The sequence below is a fragment of the Mesoplodon bidens genome (assembly GCF_964165515.1).
Source record: "Mesoplodon bidens genome assembly, chromosome: 14".
NCBI classification, from domain to species: domain Eukaryota; kingdom Metazoa; phylum Chordata; class Mammalia; order Artiodactyla; family Ziphiidae; genus Mesoplodon; species Mesoplodon bidens.
The window spans coordinates 70938616-70956256 of record NC_138170.1 but is presented as its reverse complement, the minus strand read 5'-3'; the positions used below and the strand labels follow the sequence as shown (position 1 = coordinate 70956256).

Genomic DNA, 17641 nt, shown 5'->3' with positions numbered 1-17641 from the left:
GGAAAATGAGGTTAGGAGGGCAAAGATGGGAGCAAACAAATGGAGTACAAATGATTATTCAAAAATCTCAAAATGATTTGTAAAAATAACCTAAAAACGAAGGCATTCCTTCTAAGAGACTTCTGTTGGGATAACCAACAAAACCACAGTTTCAGGGTCAGTTCTTGAAAGAATAGAGAATATTAAAGTAGCCTACATTTATCCAACTTTGTATTTATCATTTCTAATCCATACAACTCCGGCAGGTGCTCTGGCTAGATGGTTTCATAAAGGAACCCCAAATGTTATTATCTTTAGCTTTTTTCCTGTTGGGCTAATGGTATTTCCCAGAGAAGGCTGTTACACTTCTATCTGGAGAGACTTTCCCTATGTCCTGAAAGTGGCTTTCTAGTCTCCCACTCTTAAATAGGAACAGATAGCAAAGAATTACGAAACACTTGAAAAACGGCTGCAATACTAAACAGGGGCTAAAACAAAGAAGAAAAGCAACTTGGAGGAAAGAGTCTATGCAGGTAGAAGAAAAACTAAGGAAGAAAAAGTAGTTATTAATATCCTCAGAGAGATGAGCTGATTTTGCATCCATGAAACAAGAACAAAATGATACTTTAAAAAAATCAAGGGAACAAAATAGCTGTAAAAAAAATTAAACATAGAAATAAAAACCTAAAAGGAAATTACAGAATTTAGAGAACAGTCTAGGCAGGCCAATATCTGAGTAACAGTAGTTCTAGAAATGGAGAACAAAGAAAACAAAGCTGAGCAAATTATGAAGAAATAACTCGGGAAAATTTCTCAGAACATGAGGACATGAGTTTGCAGAGTAGAGAGGCCCATAGATTTCTAGCCCACAGACACCTACCCAGACATGTCTGTGAAATTCCAGAACATTAGGGAAAGAGTGAAGATTCTAAAAGCTTTGGGAAAGGAAAACAATATCAGGAAAATGAGTCAAGGATCAGAATAACACTGGACTTCTCAACAGCAACGCAGGATACAAATGACAATAAGAAGAGAAAGGCAAAGGGTGGTAGTGAATAAGGTCCCAAGAAAATGGCTATGCAAGACCTTGGTACATGCCAATGCAAATTTGGAAAAGGTTAGAATGCTCCAGGAGACATTTTCTCAAGAAGATGAAACACTAGCATACCTTATTGGTTTGAAGATACCAAAAAGAGAGTTGGACTACCGGGGATGAATTTGCGGACCAGTTGTGGGTAATACATAGAAAACTAGGCAAATAATAACAAAGACTTATTAACCAAAAAGTGTACAGGAAAGGAAAATAATATACGAAATAGCTCAGCTGTCAACAGTTTTTACATAGTTACAATAATGTAAATACTGAATAATGATCTAATGAAAATGATAACCAGCTGGGAGGATAGGAAAACAAGAAATGTGGGTGTATGTTGGTGGCAGGTGTGACTGTCCCCTTCCAGGGTGGGAAATCAAAAGGTAACAGCAAAAACTGGAAAATAAAAAAGCACCCATATAAGAATATTATGTAGAAATACAGAGATGCACACCAAATAATTAGTTTCAGGTGCTGAAAACAATTGGCTCTGGGGAGACTTTCTCTGTGGGGAGGAGGGAAAATCAGGGGATTGCTGGTTTGTATAACAAGGCTTCTAGACCTACTTTATTCTTTAAACTACATGTCTGCATTTCCAATTTAAAAATAAATTTTAAAGCAAGATGTAAAATAATTCCATTTACATACATTTAAAAAAAAACAAAACCTTGGGGCTTCCCTGGTGGTGCAGTGGTTGAGAGTCCGCCTGCCGATGCAGGGGACGCGGGTTCGTGTCCCGGTCCGGGAAGATCCCACATGCCGCGGAGTGGCTGGGCCCGTGAGCCATGGCCGCTGAGCCTGCGTGTCTGGAGCCTGTGCTCCGCAACGGGAGAGGCCGCGACGGTGAGAGGCCCGCGTACCGCAAAAAAAAAAAAAAAGAAAAAAAGAAACCATTTTTATGGGTACATACAAATATAATATTTGTATAATCAGAGCAGTAATGACTAAGAATTATTGAACATTTACTATGTGCCTGGTACTGTTCCAAGTGCTTTACATATGTTGACTCAAATACATAATCCTCACGATAACCATCATGAGCTTAGTGCTATCATGATATTCTCCATGTTACAAATAGACTGATGTGCAGACAGGTGAAATAACTTGCAGAATGTCACACAGCCAAGAATGGACATACTTAGGATTCAAACTCAGTCTGGCTTCAGCACCCATACTATTACCTTCTCAAATAACAAATTAAAAACACAGACAAGAAAGATATTCATTAAAGGCATCAGAGTGGCTCCCTCTGGGGAAGAGAGTAAAGGAATGGGACTGGGGAGGAGTAGAAAGGGAACTTGAACCTTATCCAGAATTTGTTTTTCTTTAAAAAAAGAACAAAATCAATTATGACAAACTGTTAGCATTTAATTCTGGATGGTGGGAATATGCACACTATATTATTCTCTGTAGTATTTTGTAGTTTAAGAAATGTTTATTCATAGGGGAGAAAAACTTGAATAAGGGCAAGTGAATTTCTTTCCCCTTAACGATAGATAAGAATCCAAGCTCTGAAGCGACACAAGACAGAACCCCAGCTAACACTCATTAGCTGTGTAACCTCGGGCAAGTTGCTTAACCAACTCGTTATTTCAGTTTCCCCTTCTGTTTAGCGGAACCAGTGACAGTTCTTACCTCATATAATTGCTGTGATAATTAAATGGTTAATTCTTAAAATAGTACGTAACACGCAGATGTTTGCTGTTCCTACTACAGGGTGATGCCAGTAGACATACTGTCACCCAGGCATTGGCCACTACTAGATAACATCTTGTTTACTCTTTGCCCACTGAACTGTAAGCTCCAAGAGAAGCAGGACCTTGCTGTCCTGTCCTCAGCTGTAACTCTAATGCCAAGAACTGTGCTTGGCAAGTGGCAGTTGCTCAAATTAATTTGTTAAATAAAATTTGACCTGTGGTGACACGGAACTGCTTGTACTTTCCCCTGCAGCTGTCATGCTATTTCCCTTCTCAATCTGTGCTTCTCTTGCTCCTTCTGCCTGGAAGGCCTCTCCTAGCCTGATGCCTCAGCTCAGGCATCAGGTTTCTCAGGAAGGCTTCTCTGAGGTTGGGCTACACACTCCTCCTCTGTACACCTATAGTGCCTTATGCAGAACTCAACTGTTAACACGTGCCACGTTATACTGAAATGATGTTTGTGTGTCCGTCTACCCATACAAGAAGTCAAGCATAGTGATTCAGAGCATCAACTCTGGAGCCAGACTGCCTGCATTTGAATCCTGGCTGTGTGACCTTGGGCGAATTGCTTTATGTCTCAGTTTCCTGGCCTGTAAAATGAGGATAATAATAACTTACCTCATAAGGTTCTCATAGGATTAAACAGTTTCTATCTCTATTTGTGAAATACTCAGAACAGTCCCTGCCACCTAGTAAATGTGATATAAATGTTATAACAATCTCATTGAAGATAGACACAATGTCTTGCCCATGTTTACTTTCCCTCAAATTGATGACTTTTACACTAGTCCAAACTAAAGGATGAGTGCCCAAACTAAGTCAGCTGCAATGAAGATGGAGAAGGGGTGATGGATATTTGACAAGTTTAGAGGGAGAAAAAAATCAACAGAACATGCTGCATGATTAGAATGAGATGCACCGTAAAGAGGATAAAATTTAGGATGACAGGATTTGGATACTTGATGGACATGGTTTTATTCATAAGATGGAAAATATAAGAAAAGCAAAAAGGAAAAAGGAGAGTTCTTGGCAAATTTTTAACAAAATGCTTCATGCAATGCTTAAAGAAAGAACACTTAAAAAAATAGTCTGAACCCTTATCAACCCTAACAGAAACATGGCACATTATATCTAAAAGAACTTAAGCTCCATGAAGACAGGGACTTTTTGTTTGTTTTTGCTGCTTTATTTCCAACTTCTGCAACAGTGCCTGGCATACAGTAGGCACTTACTGTGTATTTGTTGAATCTATGAAAGGATGATTTAGGTAAGTTTCAGCTTTCTACGTCAATTAAACCAAAAAGAATTACGCATTTTCTATATGTCCAGCATTGTTTTAAATTCCTACAAGGAATATAAAATATAATACTTCTTTTGTATCCCCTTTCCCACGTGAATAAATTACTAAGATTTACATAACACTAGTAATTTACTATGTTACACAGTATAGAATACAGCTAAGTTCTGAGGATGAATGATACCGTACAGGAGATTTATTGGTGTAGAATCTAGGTTCACTCCTGAAATATGAGCAACATTTCAACAGATAAAGATACTCCAGGTGGTGAAAGTGATACGATATAATATGAAGGGTCACAAAAAACTAAGAAAAAGTTTTGATAAAGTGGGACTAGACTATAGAAAAGCCAGGTAGAGGCAAAGGGAAAATAAAATGCCAGCTCCCCCAGAAGGCTTCCCTCATTGCCTCCATTCCTAAACAGAATTAATTGGTTCCCTTCTTAGAACTCTGAACAACACTGTGTTCCTTCTATTACAGCCCTTAACCCACTGAATAATTACTACTAGTATTTGTACCAACCGCCCCTAGCAGACTATAAGCTCCTTAAGGATAGAGAATATGTCACCTGTGTATCACATATGTCTAGCATAGTGCCTAGGACATAACAGACATACGATTGTGCGGGTAAGAGAGGCAATTTGTATTTTAAAAAATAGCCAAGAGGTAACTTTTCAGGTGTTTGGGCATAGGGATAAAATGAAGTAGGTACTTAAATATTAGTCTCTCACTTTACTGTAGTTTTGAGTCTGATGGAAACTAAAACTGGATACATAAACCCAGCTTCATCCTTGGAGCCCTCAAAACTTAACTGAGACTCAAATGCAGTTATAAACTCTCTAAGCATTCAGATAAAGCTTTATTTTTTTAACACATTTATTTATGTATGTATGTATTTTTGGCTGTGTTGGGTCTTCGTTGCTGCACACAGGCTTTCTCTAGTTGCAGCGAGCAGGGGCTACTCTTTGCTGTGCTGCATGGGCTTCTCATTGCGGTGGCTTCTCTTGTTGCGGAGCACGGGCTGTAGTTGCATGGGCTTCGGTAGTTGTGGCATGCAGGCTCAGTAGTTGTGGCTCACGGGCTCTAGAGCACAGGCTCAGTAGTTGTGGTGCAAGGGCTTAGCTGCTCTGCGGCATGTGGGATCTTCCCGGACCAGGGCTCGAACCCATGTCCCCTGCATTGGCAGGCGGATTCTTAACCACTGCGCCACGAGGGAAGCCCCAGATAAAGGTTTAAAAAAGTCTGTTTCCCAGGTTTATCATTACCAGTCTTTTGATATAGACAATCAAAAGTAAAAATTAGGGACTTCCCTGGTGGTCCACTGGTTGAGAGTCCGCCTTCCAATGTGGGGGACGTGGGTTTGATCCCTGGTCGGGGAACTGGGATCCCACATGCCACGTGGCAGCTAGGCCCATGCACCACAACTACTGGGCCCACATGCCACAATTACAGAGCCCACGTGCTCTGGAGCCCAGGTACCACAACCAGAGAGAAGCCCGTGCGCTTCAACAAGGGATCCTGTGTGCTGCTGCTGGGACCCAATGCAGCCAAAAATAGATAGGTAAATGAATGAATATTAAAAAAAAAAGTAAAAATTATACAATCTGCAAAACCAAGAAAAACAAAGTCTTACTCAAATTCAAACAGTTCCTTTTTACTGTGAAAAAAAGGAAAAAAAGAAAATTAAAGATTTATATAGAGGAAGATTAGTATACTAATCTTGGGACATGAAAAGGTGTCTCATGGCAGACAGCAGAAACATGGGCAATCTAAAGCCAAGAACATTCTATTCACTTAAAGCAACAAGCCCCTCAAAATTCTGGTATGAAATCTCTCTCCACATTTAAATTCTATGTATTGTTCAAAATACACTGATAACTACCTGATTAAAGAGAAAACACTATAGATTAAGTGAACCATACTACCTGATCATCTATTGTAGCATAGTCTTCCAATTAGAAAAACAAATTTCAGAAGTAATCCATTTGCTGCTGCTATACAATGACTTTTAGACAATATTCAACTGAAGTTAAAACCACACTTTTTCAACAGAAAAACTTTTAGATAAAAAATACTGAGGGCTACTAAAATCTAAAAGAATCATATAACAAGATTTTTGGCATGCTTAATTAATAAACATCAATACGCCCTAGCTACAAAATAATGAGTTCAGCTAGAAAAGTAGCATTGCATCCGCAGCCAACAGTAATCATAATTAAGCTAAAGAAAGACATGTTTTTCTTGTCATCTTTATTCAAGTATTTCACAGCAGTTATATTACAAATTACAGTAAATGTTCAAAATTCCAGAATTCAAAAATTAAATAATTTATTTCCAACTAATGTAAAATGAAGTCAAATGCAAAATATCAACTTAACACAATTCTAAATTAAACTACAAACCCAAAACAGACCATAGTGATGAAGTGTACTTAATCTGCAAAGTAGACATACATGACTGAAACCAAAGAGGACTCCCAAAGTCTAAATAACCAAATGTACAAAATACAAAAGATGTAGGTACAAGTCCAAATTCAAGCTTACAATGTGATTACAAATAATAATTATAATAACAATGGCATTCAGCTACGGGACCTGACACTGAAGATACCTACTGAATAGCACCATAGCTGAACCAACTTAATCAAAAAATGGGAAGATATTACCACCCCACTCCCTAAAAATAAAATCCAGTAAACCTACAGATACATTGGCATATGAGAAAAATCAAGTCATGAAAGGACATTAAAAAAAAATAATTAATCACAGGTGAGATTCAAGCTCAAAAACACAATTAACTCCACAGCCATCAGTTTCAACCCTAGTGCGGTTCCATCATCTTCGAAAGGCTCCTATGGTCCCCACAGCTGAGCATTAACTATTGTTGGGCTGTGCTGTGACACATACTTTAGTGATCTGAGAGCAAGGTTTTACACAGGAGCTTATCATTTATAATGCTCACAACAGGACATAAGAACAGAGGTCAATTTGTACATATTTTTGCCAATGCTATATGGCAAAAATTAAGAACTTACAGAAAGGTAAACAAAATTGAGTCCACTTGGATAATTTCACAAGCTGCTTTAAACTATAGAACCACCAGATATCTGTAAAATAAGAAAAACTGGTAGAGTGTGGGGGGGGGGAGGGGCCAGAGGAGTTGGTACAATTTCAGCTCATTTTTCTCCCCTTGGCATTAGATTGGCTTTCTCTTTAAGACCTAAACTGTTCAAAGTGGCAGTTCCTATCATACTGAGGTTGCCTCCTATTTCTCCATCTATATCAAGGTTAAAATTTAAAAACTTGATCTTGTGGAAGCATTTTAATGCTAAACAGAAATAAATTTCCCTTGTCAAACTCACTGATGGCTAAAATCTTAATTAACCTGCACAAATTTAGTAAACTACTAAGAACATGTGCATTTTTTTTTCCATTCACAAGTGCTGCTGTTACTTGAACAGAATGCTTCTGAATTAGAGTAACTGGAATAAATATTTAAAGAAAAATAGTGCAGCAAGAACCTGAGACTTGCAAAAAACCCTTTTACCAGAAACTTGCTACAAAAAATCTGCTACATCTTATTTCATCAAATCTTTAAATTCTGTAACAATTTCCATCAAAATACAAAATGCTAATGTATTAGACTGTAAAATAGCTTGAACTGGTATGATGGTAATAAATACTAAAGTAAGCATGAAAATCCTGCCAATAATCAAATTAGAGGTTTCAAATCACCTCCCCCTTAAAATTGGTTCATCGTTAATCGCACTTGCCCACCTTAAAATACAGTGTGTCTACATGGGTAGTATCTTGAATTATATATGACTAACTGAATATTTTGAAAACTTCCTAGGTATAAAGAAAACAAGTGGCATTATTTAAAAATTAAACTAGAATTAGAAGGCATAAAATGTTAATGTAAATGCAAAGAAGCACTTCAGATTACTGCAGTAGCCTTGGCCAAAGTGTGCTTTCTGCGCTGGCATCCAGCACCCTACAAAGCCAGAGACGAGGAGACAAGTACCTTAGCTTCAGCATGTAAACGGTGGCAAAGTGAATACAGAACTCTGTAGACACTGTTGGTAACTAAAATACAAAAAGCTGAGGTAGCTCATTATCTCTGCAGTAGTCCAAGACCGTTTGCTCTAATTAAAACCCAAACTACATGTGTTGCATATATTGTAAAGACACACCTGCAGCTAACAGCTATAATGAATGAAGATATCAAGAAAACTTGTCAAAATTTTCTACTTTTTTGTTTAAAAATCATCTGATAAAAAATGTCACTGCACTCCCTTTGTCTCTTTGCAACTGCCTAGACTGTGTCTCTGAATTTGTAGAAAGTTTTTGTAAAACTAGTACGCATAATTAATTTTAGATAAGTACAAGTCACAGAAATCGCTTAACAAGATCCAAAACAGGTTCCAATCAAAATGAATAGTTGTGAAGGTAAGCTTATGATAAGGGATTTAAACATTAATACTGTTATTCAAGGACCATACCAGAACTCACTTGCAACTATGCATATAGAAAATGAATTTTATGGAGCTTCTGACAAATTCCTCTTTTCCGTCCATTTGGCAAGTCCTGGCTTTAAACCAAAACTGTAACAATTTATTATACATGAAAATCATTCTTCTCGGGGAACTCAAACATGAATAACTATTAAACTGCCATTGACAGAAGAAAACAGAACGTCACTCTATTTTCTGACCATCATTGTCATCCATACCAAATAGGGTGTGTGTTTTTTGATGGGCTGTGAATTTTCTGTTGTTGTTGTTTATTATATGTTTCTTAAACAGAAACGGACCATACAGGAAAACTTACCATTTTAGTATATTATGTGGCTCAACCACTGCCTTGATCGAGTTTTGAAAACCAGATAGGCATTTTATACCAAAACACTGGTTGCCTCTTAATGATAGAGAGTATCAAAACTTATTTTCAGGGTTGTGACCAAAGAAAACATTCTAATTCATTTGCTACAAGTAAGCCCATCCTTGTGTTTAGCCTTATCTTTCTCGAATAAAAAGGCACATTAAAGGCAGTTCTAAAGAGCCTAATCTAATTTTATCCAGTTTCTTCAGTTTCCCACCAGAATATACCATAGCCAACTTTAAAACAGGCTTCAGTCCATTACCCAGAAGAAAAAATAAAAACAAATATGATAAAAGGGGGGGCGGGGGGGGTACAGGTTGCCCACGGTTTAAACAATTCAACACACTTAGAACTGCCCCATCCAGTTTCCTCGTGTTTTGCTGGTCTGCCCCCTAAGAGAGGTCTCCCAAACAGAGTGCACAAAAAGAGGGGCCAAAGCGAGAGCAGTTTCTGTAGCACCAAAATCTCCAATCTGTGGGGTTGTATTTTTTATTTGTGGAAAATACAACATGTTTCCGAAGTTCTGTTTGGTTCTGGTAGGCTGGTTGGTTTCAGGTACCTGAGACAATAGCACCAAATTCAACAGAGAGAAAGAATGAGTGAGAGAGCACTTTACACCAAGGCTCTGCCCGTAATTGGTGCAATTTGAAGTTGAATGGCTCAGAAGACTGCTCTGGCGGGAGCAGATTGGAGAGGACACACCACTCTTCTTGGAAGGTTCACAGGAATGTCTCGAACATATGAACTGTTCTTTCCATCTCCTATAAGGGGGGAAAAGTACACATTATCTACTAAGGGAAAGACAAAAGCATTACAGAAAAGTTCACTTCAAATTAACTCTCTAGATAAAGAATTTTAGATACAAAGTTAAGCTTTAAATATATTCCTGATTACAGTACCAGAGCTACTGTGTAAGACTATCTGCCCTAGACACTTCCAGATGCCTCCTAGTTGACATTTAGGCTACTGAGGATGATGCTAGCCAACAATGAGTACTTATTGTGCCAGATACTTTACTAAGAAATTCACATGTATAAGTAATCTGCCAGCTAAAAACAGCAGAGTCAGGATTTGAATACAGGTAGCCTCACTCCAGAGCCTGCACCCTTCCTGACTCATTATATTCAACTGACTCCCAAAGCACAATGAATGTACTCAGTATAATAAAACTTGTACCCGAAGTAGAACGCACCCTGCTCCCAGTGCTACTCACTTCAATCAGAGACGAAATTTAAAAAAAAAAAAAAAAAGCCAGAAAGAGTCGATGCCATCCACACCAGGAATGCCACTCACTGGTGATTCTACTATAGATTCCTTCTCTCCTAAATGAGACCCCTAGATTATAGGGTTCCAAGACCCATACTGCAAGATGTTTCAACTGCTGAAGAGTATTCAATCCATTCACACTAATCAAATGTCAAGCACGTAAACAAAGAAGTTCTAGAATTTTTAAAAAGAACTCTACCCCCACACATTACATTCAGATGGGCAAATGTCAAATACATCTAAGACATTTGGTTTTCCCTTCCATCTTTAAACACCTCCAAAGACATTATATCCTACCTCTCTACAGAACTAACAGGCCATACTAACAGATTATCATCTCATCAAAAAGTTCTTATAAATGACCAATCAAAATTACTTCTGCTAAATGTTTCATCATGTTACTGAGTAGGAGAAAAGTTCTGTTATAAAATACAGTATCCAATACTATCCCAATTTTTAAATATATATTCACACTTTTATACAGATTATGTACATCTAGACATTTTTAAAGGATGGAAGATACTCTAAAAGATTAACGCTGATTAGTTTCCTCTAGATGGTGGGATATGGGTGATTTTTTATTTCTGTTATATCTATATATTGTATAAGGTCAGTATAGATTCGTAAAAATGTGACTCATAAAAATGTGATTACAAAGTAACTTTTAAATGCTCTCTTGCTTTGATTCAAGTCCAATACAGGCATACCCCGGAGAAGTTACGTTCCAGATGAAAGCAAATAAAGTAAATCATACAAATTATTTAGCTTCCCGGCGCATATAAAAGTTATGTTTACACTATACTGTGTAATGCATTATGTCTAAAGAACAATGTACACACCTTAATTTTAAAAATGCTTTAGAAAATTTCTTTAAAAAATGCTAACCACCATCTGGGCCTTCAGCGAGTCATAATCTTTTTGCAATAACATCAAAGATCACGAATCACAGGGACTTCCCTGGTGGCACAGTGGTTAAGAATCCACCTGCCAATGCAGGGGACATGGGTTCGAGCCCTGGTCCGGGAAGATCCCACATGCCGCAGAGCAACTAAGCCCGTGCGCCACAACTACTGAGCCTGCGCTCTAGAGCCCGCGGGCCACAATTACTGAAGCCCGCGCGCCTAGAACCCGTGCTCTGCAACAAGAGAAGCCACCGCAATGAGAAGCCCGTGCACCGCAAAGAAGAGTAGCCCCCGCTCACCGCAACTACAGAAAGCCCGCGTGCAGCAACAAAGAACCAACACAGCCATAAATAAGTAAGTAAGTAAGTAAGTAAATAAATAAATTTATTTAAAAAAAAGATCACTAATCACAGATCACCATAACAAGTACAATAATGAAAATGTTTGAAATATTGCAAGAATTACCAAAACGTTAACACAGAAGCACGAAGTGAGCAAATGCTGCTGGAAAATGGCGGTGTTGCCACAAACCTTCAATTTGCAAAGAATGCAATATCTGCACAGTGCAATAAAGCAAGGTATGCTTATATTCTTTATTACACATGCAAAATAATCACATCCTCTACACATAAATCTTTAACATACTAGAAATACTTCTTGAGAGCAGAGACTTTTGTCTTATACGTTTTATTTGCTCAGATGACCTCAAAAAGAAGTGTGACTTAATCATGTAAATTATATGAATAGAGATATAAGCTCGTATTTATAAAAAACTTTATGGCCCAGAGTTGTCCAGAAAGCGAATGGTTCACCTCTAAGGTGTCTAAGCACAAGAACAACCACTCTTTCATGTGGTTATTTCACAGGACTAGATCTGATTAAATGAGATGACTTTTAAGCTCTCTTCCAATCATTAATGGGGTGGCCAGTAAGTCTCTTGGCCCATGCCAACTCCTTTTAACCAGTAGTGGCTGCCTAGGGAGCAGTGGTAACATGGACTGTGAGGCCATGCTCACATTCAATAGGCCAAAGTGATATGCTTAATCCGTCAAGTCAGTGATAAGTAAGGGAGGGGAGAACTGTGACATGCTAATCTGTGTATTTGCCAACCATGAACCTCTGTGTTTTGATACACAAAGAATCCCAGATTACTTCTGTTCTGAGACAAAATGGTACCAAGAGTGTATTTTTGTAACTCTTAATGATTCTTCTACTCTTAAATCTTCAAACCACTCTTCAGTTACTTGGTGAAAGATTTAGACTAAAATAACCTTTTTTTTCTCCTCTTTTCTTTGGGACAAGTAAAAGCACATATTTGTTTATTCCACAGATGAACTAATAAGCACTCACCTCTACAAGTTGTGATTTGTCATAATCTTTACGGTGACGGTAGATGCACTGACTAAGAAGAGAATATAATCTCTCAAGTTGATCAACTGCCAGATTGTTGCTTTTATCTACCAACAAATCAAGCAATTTCTAAGAAAAATTAAAAGAAAAAGGAATAAAATGAAATTTGATTTCATTGTTCAAACTGAAACGGTTCCACGCAAATGCTAGGCAACAGACACCACATGCTACGGTGTAATAGTGACACCTGAGTTTAGAAGATTCCAGGGCTTAGTTTATTACCAAGAACATTCTCGTATTTCTAAACCCCTCAAAACACACACAACTCTTTTTCATTAGAAGCCCTAAAGTACCTATATTCCTAGGTTAAAGCAAAAGATTATCAAAACTAGCTTTATTTCCATTCATTTAAAACTGCCTGGGAAGAGCTAAGCTTACCTTCAATCTCTCATGATCAACTATAAGAGGTGGCACAGGCTCAGATGGCTCTTCTGGAACCAGTTCCAGGCTTGTTGTTTTTGCCTGCTCTAAAATTAACTTACGATATTTCTTTACTTTAGAAGCACCTACAATTGGGGGGAGGGAAAAAAAAAGCACCGCAGCAAATAAAAGTTAAGAAAAATCAGACAAACAATTATACATTCTTTTACCCACCACAAATCCTTTTGGAATAAGGGTGTAATTCTTTAAATAATAAATGATTTTTTGAGGGGGGTAAGACTAAGCAACCCAGATTAAAGAGAACTAGATCACAACTATGAAAGCCAAGTCATACCAGAATATCATCTTAACAAACATATCCCCTAAAAGGAAGATAAGAGTAATCTTCAGCTCTAAGCAGTAACTTATAAACTGTCTTCATTCTCTGTATGATAATCATTTTAAAATTTGGAGCTCTCAGAACTAGAAGAAAGGAAGCAACCTAGAAAAGCAGATACTAACACAAAGTGAGGACAACCTGACTCATATTTGCCTCCCAATGCAAAAACACTTTCTTCAACATTGCCTGAAACGTCTTACTTTTCTCTGTTATACTGCCTGTGTTACACAAAATTTTCTCTTAAAAATATAAACCCATTAAAAATGCAAAAGGTCTAGTGTCCTTTCCTACTACCTTAGAGTGAATTAGTATAATCTAATTACTTTCCTCCCAACATCTTGCTGAGACCAGCCACACTGAAAAAACAGAAACTGTGAGGTCGTTGAGTATAACTTGACAGCGCCAGGCACCCTGATGGGTAGGGAGGGCAGGTAGACCATCAAGCCTTACGCTCCCTAAGCAGGAGCACTCTTAGAGGAGGCCGAGGGGGGAGGAACACAAGGACAAACGTGGACTGTTTCAGAACTTTATACAGGACCTGGCCCATGCTCAGGGCCACTAAGGAGACCCTTCCTCCTCCCTCCTGCATTAGTTCTCTTAGTCGCAAGTCTTTAAACAATTCCTTTTCCTCAGTGCCTGCTATATAGAGAAATAATAAATGAACCAAAATGTTGCCTTCAAAAACATATACCCTGATATACCAGAGAAATTTTATATTTCAGAAAGCCTTTAGAGTGAAAGCCTTTATTTATAGTTCAATTAATATATGCTAGGAGTTTTGTTAAGACCATACGGATCCTCATTATCACATCCATGGACTTCTAGAGGCCCAAGAACCTGAATTAGGAACCACTACACGAGGTTACATTGCCCTGACAGTTACAAATGAAAGCTTCAGGTAAAGCTTTTACACAACAAATGTCTTTAAAGCTTTTAGATCACCAGTTGAACATAATATTCATTTAAACCTTTTCTGCAAGCTTACTAAAATCTCATAGTGAACGAGCGTTAAAAAGAACTTCTCCTCCCCACCCATTCTGCCTCCTAACAGGAATCTCTCCCTTTTCCCTGCTCTGTCCCGTTCATTACGTAACTCTAGCTTCAACACATTTTTTAAAGTTCTGTCTATATGATAGCCCAGGATAAATCATGCTCTTAAAATTGCTTTCTATTATTAAATACTGGAGAAAAAGAAAAATTCTCAACAGGCAGCATTTAAGAACCGTACCTCTCTCTTTATCCATTAAAATAATTCTAAGACTTTGAATAATACCATCCTACTCTCTAATTCTACTGGAGGGCTAAAAAAACTGGCATTAAAAAACTTTTCTCACATAGCCCAAATCCCAGGCTAACACTATACCCTCCACACAATTTAGAGAGCATGATACAATTTCAAGATAACCTGGTATAAGAAGAGTGCTTATTCGGGAAGGAAATTCAGTACACTGAGCAGAGTGGATCTCTAAATCACCCCATCTCACTATGGGCTAAAGAATAATGATAAACAACAAAGCGGGGCCAGAAACCCTCAACTCCCCCTTTCTGCTGCTTCTTCAAAGAATCATATCTCCCAAGCAAGTCAGCAGTGGGCAGAGTGCTCTGACTCTGCGAGAATAAAGTAACTTTGACAGTGAGGATTCTGCTGCTTTCTTCCACCACTGGTCGTATAGATAGAGTCTCCTAGACTAAACATCCCTCAGATTCAACTAACAGTGACTGCCTGGCATGAATATACCTTAGTATGTGCCAGGTACCAGGGGAGGCGATTAATATACATGACATATAATCCCTGCAGTGACACCATTCTGAAGTTTAATTTAGAAGATAAAAGACACAGGGTTGGAGAATATAAGCAACTAGCTCAGAGTCACATGATTATAATGAACAGGAGTGGTAATTTAATGTGGGTTTATATGACCATACTATACCATACTGCTACAGTATCCAAGTCTTCTCACCCACCCCCACCCCCACCCCACCCCAATAATCCTTCTGTTAGAAATCCATCTTCTTAACACTTGTGGATCTACTCAGCTTTTAGTCATAAATCCATTATGACAGGGATGATAATCAGGTGGGAGGCAGAAGAGGAAGCAGCCAGGTAAGCAATGCATTCTGGACCACAAACCCTCTGAAACATTCACCAGAATTTATTATGTATGTGTACACTTTTCTAGGGAAAGGGGTGAAAACTGCAAAAGATTCTCAAAGGGATATAATTATTTATCAACTATTGCTACCGGGGACCAGATAAAATATGCACTTAATTAACTCTGGAGTTAAAACCTTTAGGAAAAATTTTAAAACATTAGCTCTATCTACCTTCTTTATCCAGTTCTGCATCTTTAACCTCCACATCAGGGCCAGGTTCGAACTTCTCATTATTGCTATATTCCACTGCCTCTAGTTTCTCAGGATCATCTCCATGATTTTCATTTGAAGCTTCTGGTTTTTCTTTTGACTGGTCCTCCAGAAGATTCTTTTGTTCAGAATTACATTTGTCTCCACTACCACAGAAAGAAACTACTTCAGCTTTGCCATTCTGACACTCCAGAAGTGGTATTCCTTCAAAACTGTCAGTGGAGGCCTCACCATTTAGACAGCTTCCTTTAAGGAAAGATTCTTTCCTAGATGTCTGTTCTGGATTTAGAGAACTGCTGCTGTTGACGAGTAGAGACTCATTGGAACTTTCCTCTTCAGTAGATGCAAAGTTCTCTTTTGTGCCCGCTCCGTTGTTAAGCCTCCGCCCCTGGTCCATGTCCATGATGTCACATGATGATTCATCATTGGTCATAGATAAGTCTCCAGTCTCTTCTCCATTTTCTTCATGGCAGTCAGTGCTTACCTCAAACTCTCCATTTTCTAGCAATTTCCTGTCCTCCATATGATTCTCATAGTCAGCAAATTTGGTGTCCTCTTCATCTTTTTTTAAATTATTGACTTTCCTTTTCTTAATAATTCCTTTACCCCACTGTGATCGCCGCCTTGATTTTCTCCGAACTCGAACTATTTTACAAAGAAGGGAAAAAGATATGTAGAACTTGGAATGCAATGCTTGTTTTACAAATGTTTATTAAATAAGACCCAAACAAAAGTAAACCCATACTAGCGTAACACACAGACAAAAACTACTTAGCTCTTGACATCCATGCTGACTAATCCTCACAAACTACAAGTAAAATGGATATGAAGTCAGGGATGAACTCTGAAGAATGAAAGAAATTTAAATTTATTTCCTGTATGAGTTCACTCAGCACTCACTTTTTACCACTGCCCTGGATTCTGCTTTATAGCTGTTCCTAATTCCTAACATCCAGGGGCCAAGCATACTATACACACATTTAGGGAATGACCACACTACCAACCTGCCTGGAAGGTTTGGGGCTATAGCCCTGGACTTCCACCAGGAAGATGAGTGCTTTGTCAGCAAGATCACCCAAAAGCTTCTAAACCATGAAAGGAAATTAAAGTATGATCCAGTACATGAAGAGAGAATAGTTACAGGTGTCCCTACAAAGCAATCTCTACTGCCTCTCCTTCCAGAAGAAATAGAAGCCCTAGGAAGGTTATATAGACAATGTGGTTAGCCAGCTGTTAGACATCTACCACAAATGGTTCACCTATCAGGATCAATTTCTTGCAAAGTTGTTATTTGAAAATATGTAGAAAAATTAAGCCCTCTGCTATCAAGGCAGCAAGAACATTAACAAACAATGAAAATAAATATTTGGTCAGTTATGTGAAACGGGAGACCTACAAAAGTTGTAGGGACTATACTCTTAGATGTTAGAAACTGTCATGAGCTTTTATGAGTAGATAGCTGGTACTTCCAGGTAATGATGGACCCAGGAATCTTTAATTTCCCATGTATGTATCAAAGGTAGCTGGTTATGCAAGTCAATCGCATTGCCCCTTAAATAAAAAGTTAACTTTTATTTTGCAATGTGGGACATTTTCACAAAGAAATTTAAATACAAAGTTATTAAAGCAAACTACTTAAGCTAGAGACCTATCACTTCTGGTATCAAACACCGAATTCTAAATATTAGTTTGTTGAAAGCCATCAGAGTAAAAATAATTAATTTTTTTCCGAGGCTATAAATGTAATGTCAAATCTGGCTTAATTTTAAAAGAGATAATATATATTTTTAATATGTCAATGTTGAAAGCTTCCTGGGCAAAGACATGTTAAAAAGAAAATACAAATATGAGAGCACTAAGTGTAGACTGTTTAATACACAGTTTAAAAACTGCTTTTGAAAGACAAATAGAGGGGAATGTGGTCTTAAGACAACCCTCACTTCTTTACTCCAGCACTTGATATGAACTTGTGATCTATCAACAGTATATAGTG

At 38.1% G+C, this 17641-nt stretch overlaps 1 protein-coding gene across 4 annotated transcripts in view; it reads right to left on the bottom strand.

Annotated features, from left to right (window-relative positions):
* Nucleotides 1-6307: 6307 nt before the first annotated feature.
* ATAD2B (ATPase family AAA domain containing 2B) overlaps nucleotides 6308-17641 on the bottom strand; it is a 166398-nt gene continuing 155064 nt past the window's right edge. For all 4 annotated transcript variants that reach the window (XM_081254850.1, XM_081254848.1, XM_081254849.1 and 1 more), the window contains exons 25-28: nucleotides 15610-16293; nucleotides 12903-13030; nucleotides 12465-12593; nucleotides 6308-9707 (exon numbers count right to left, since the gene is read on the bottom strand). In XM_081254850.1, coding sequence (XP_081110976.1) covers nucleotides 9666-9707; nucleotides 12465-12593; nucleotides 12903-13030; nucleotides 15610-16293 — 983 coding nt within the window. In that variant the 3' untranslated portion in view covers nucleotides 6308-9665. The remainder of the gene's footprint in view (nucleotides 9708-12464; nucleotides 12594-12902; nucleotides 13031-15609; nucleotides 16294-17641) is intronic.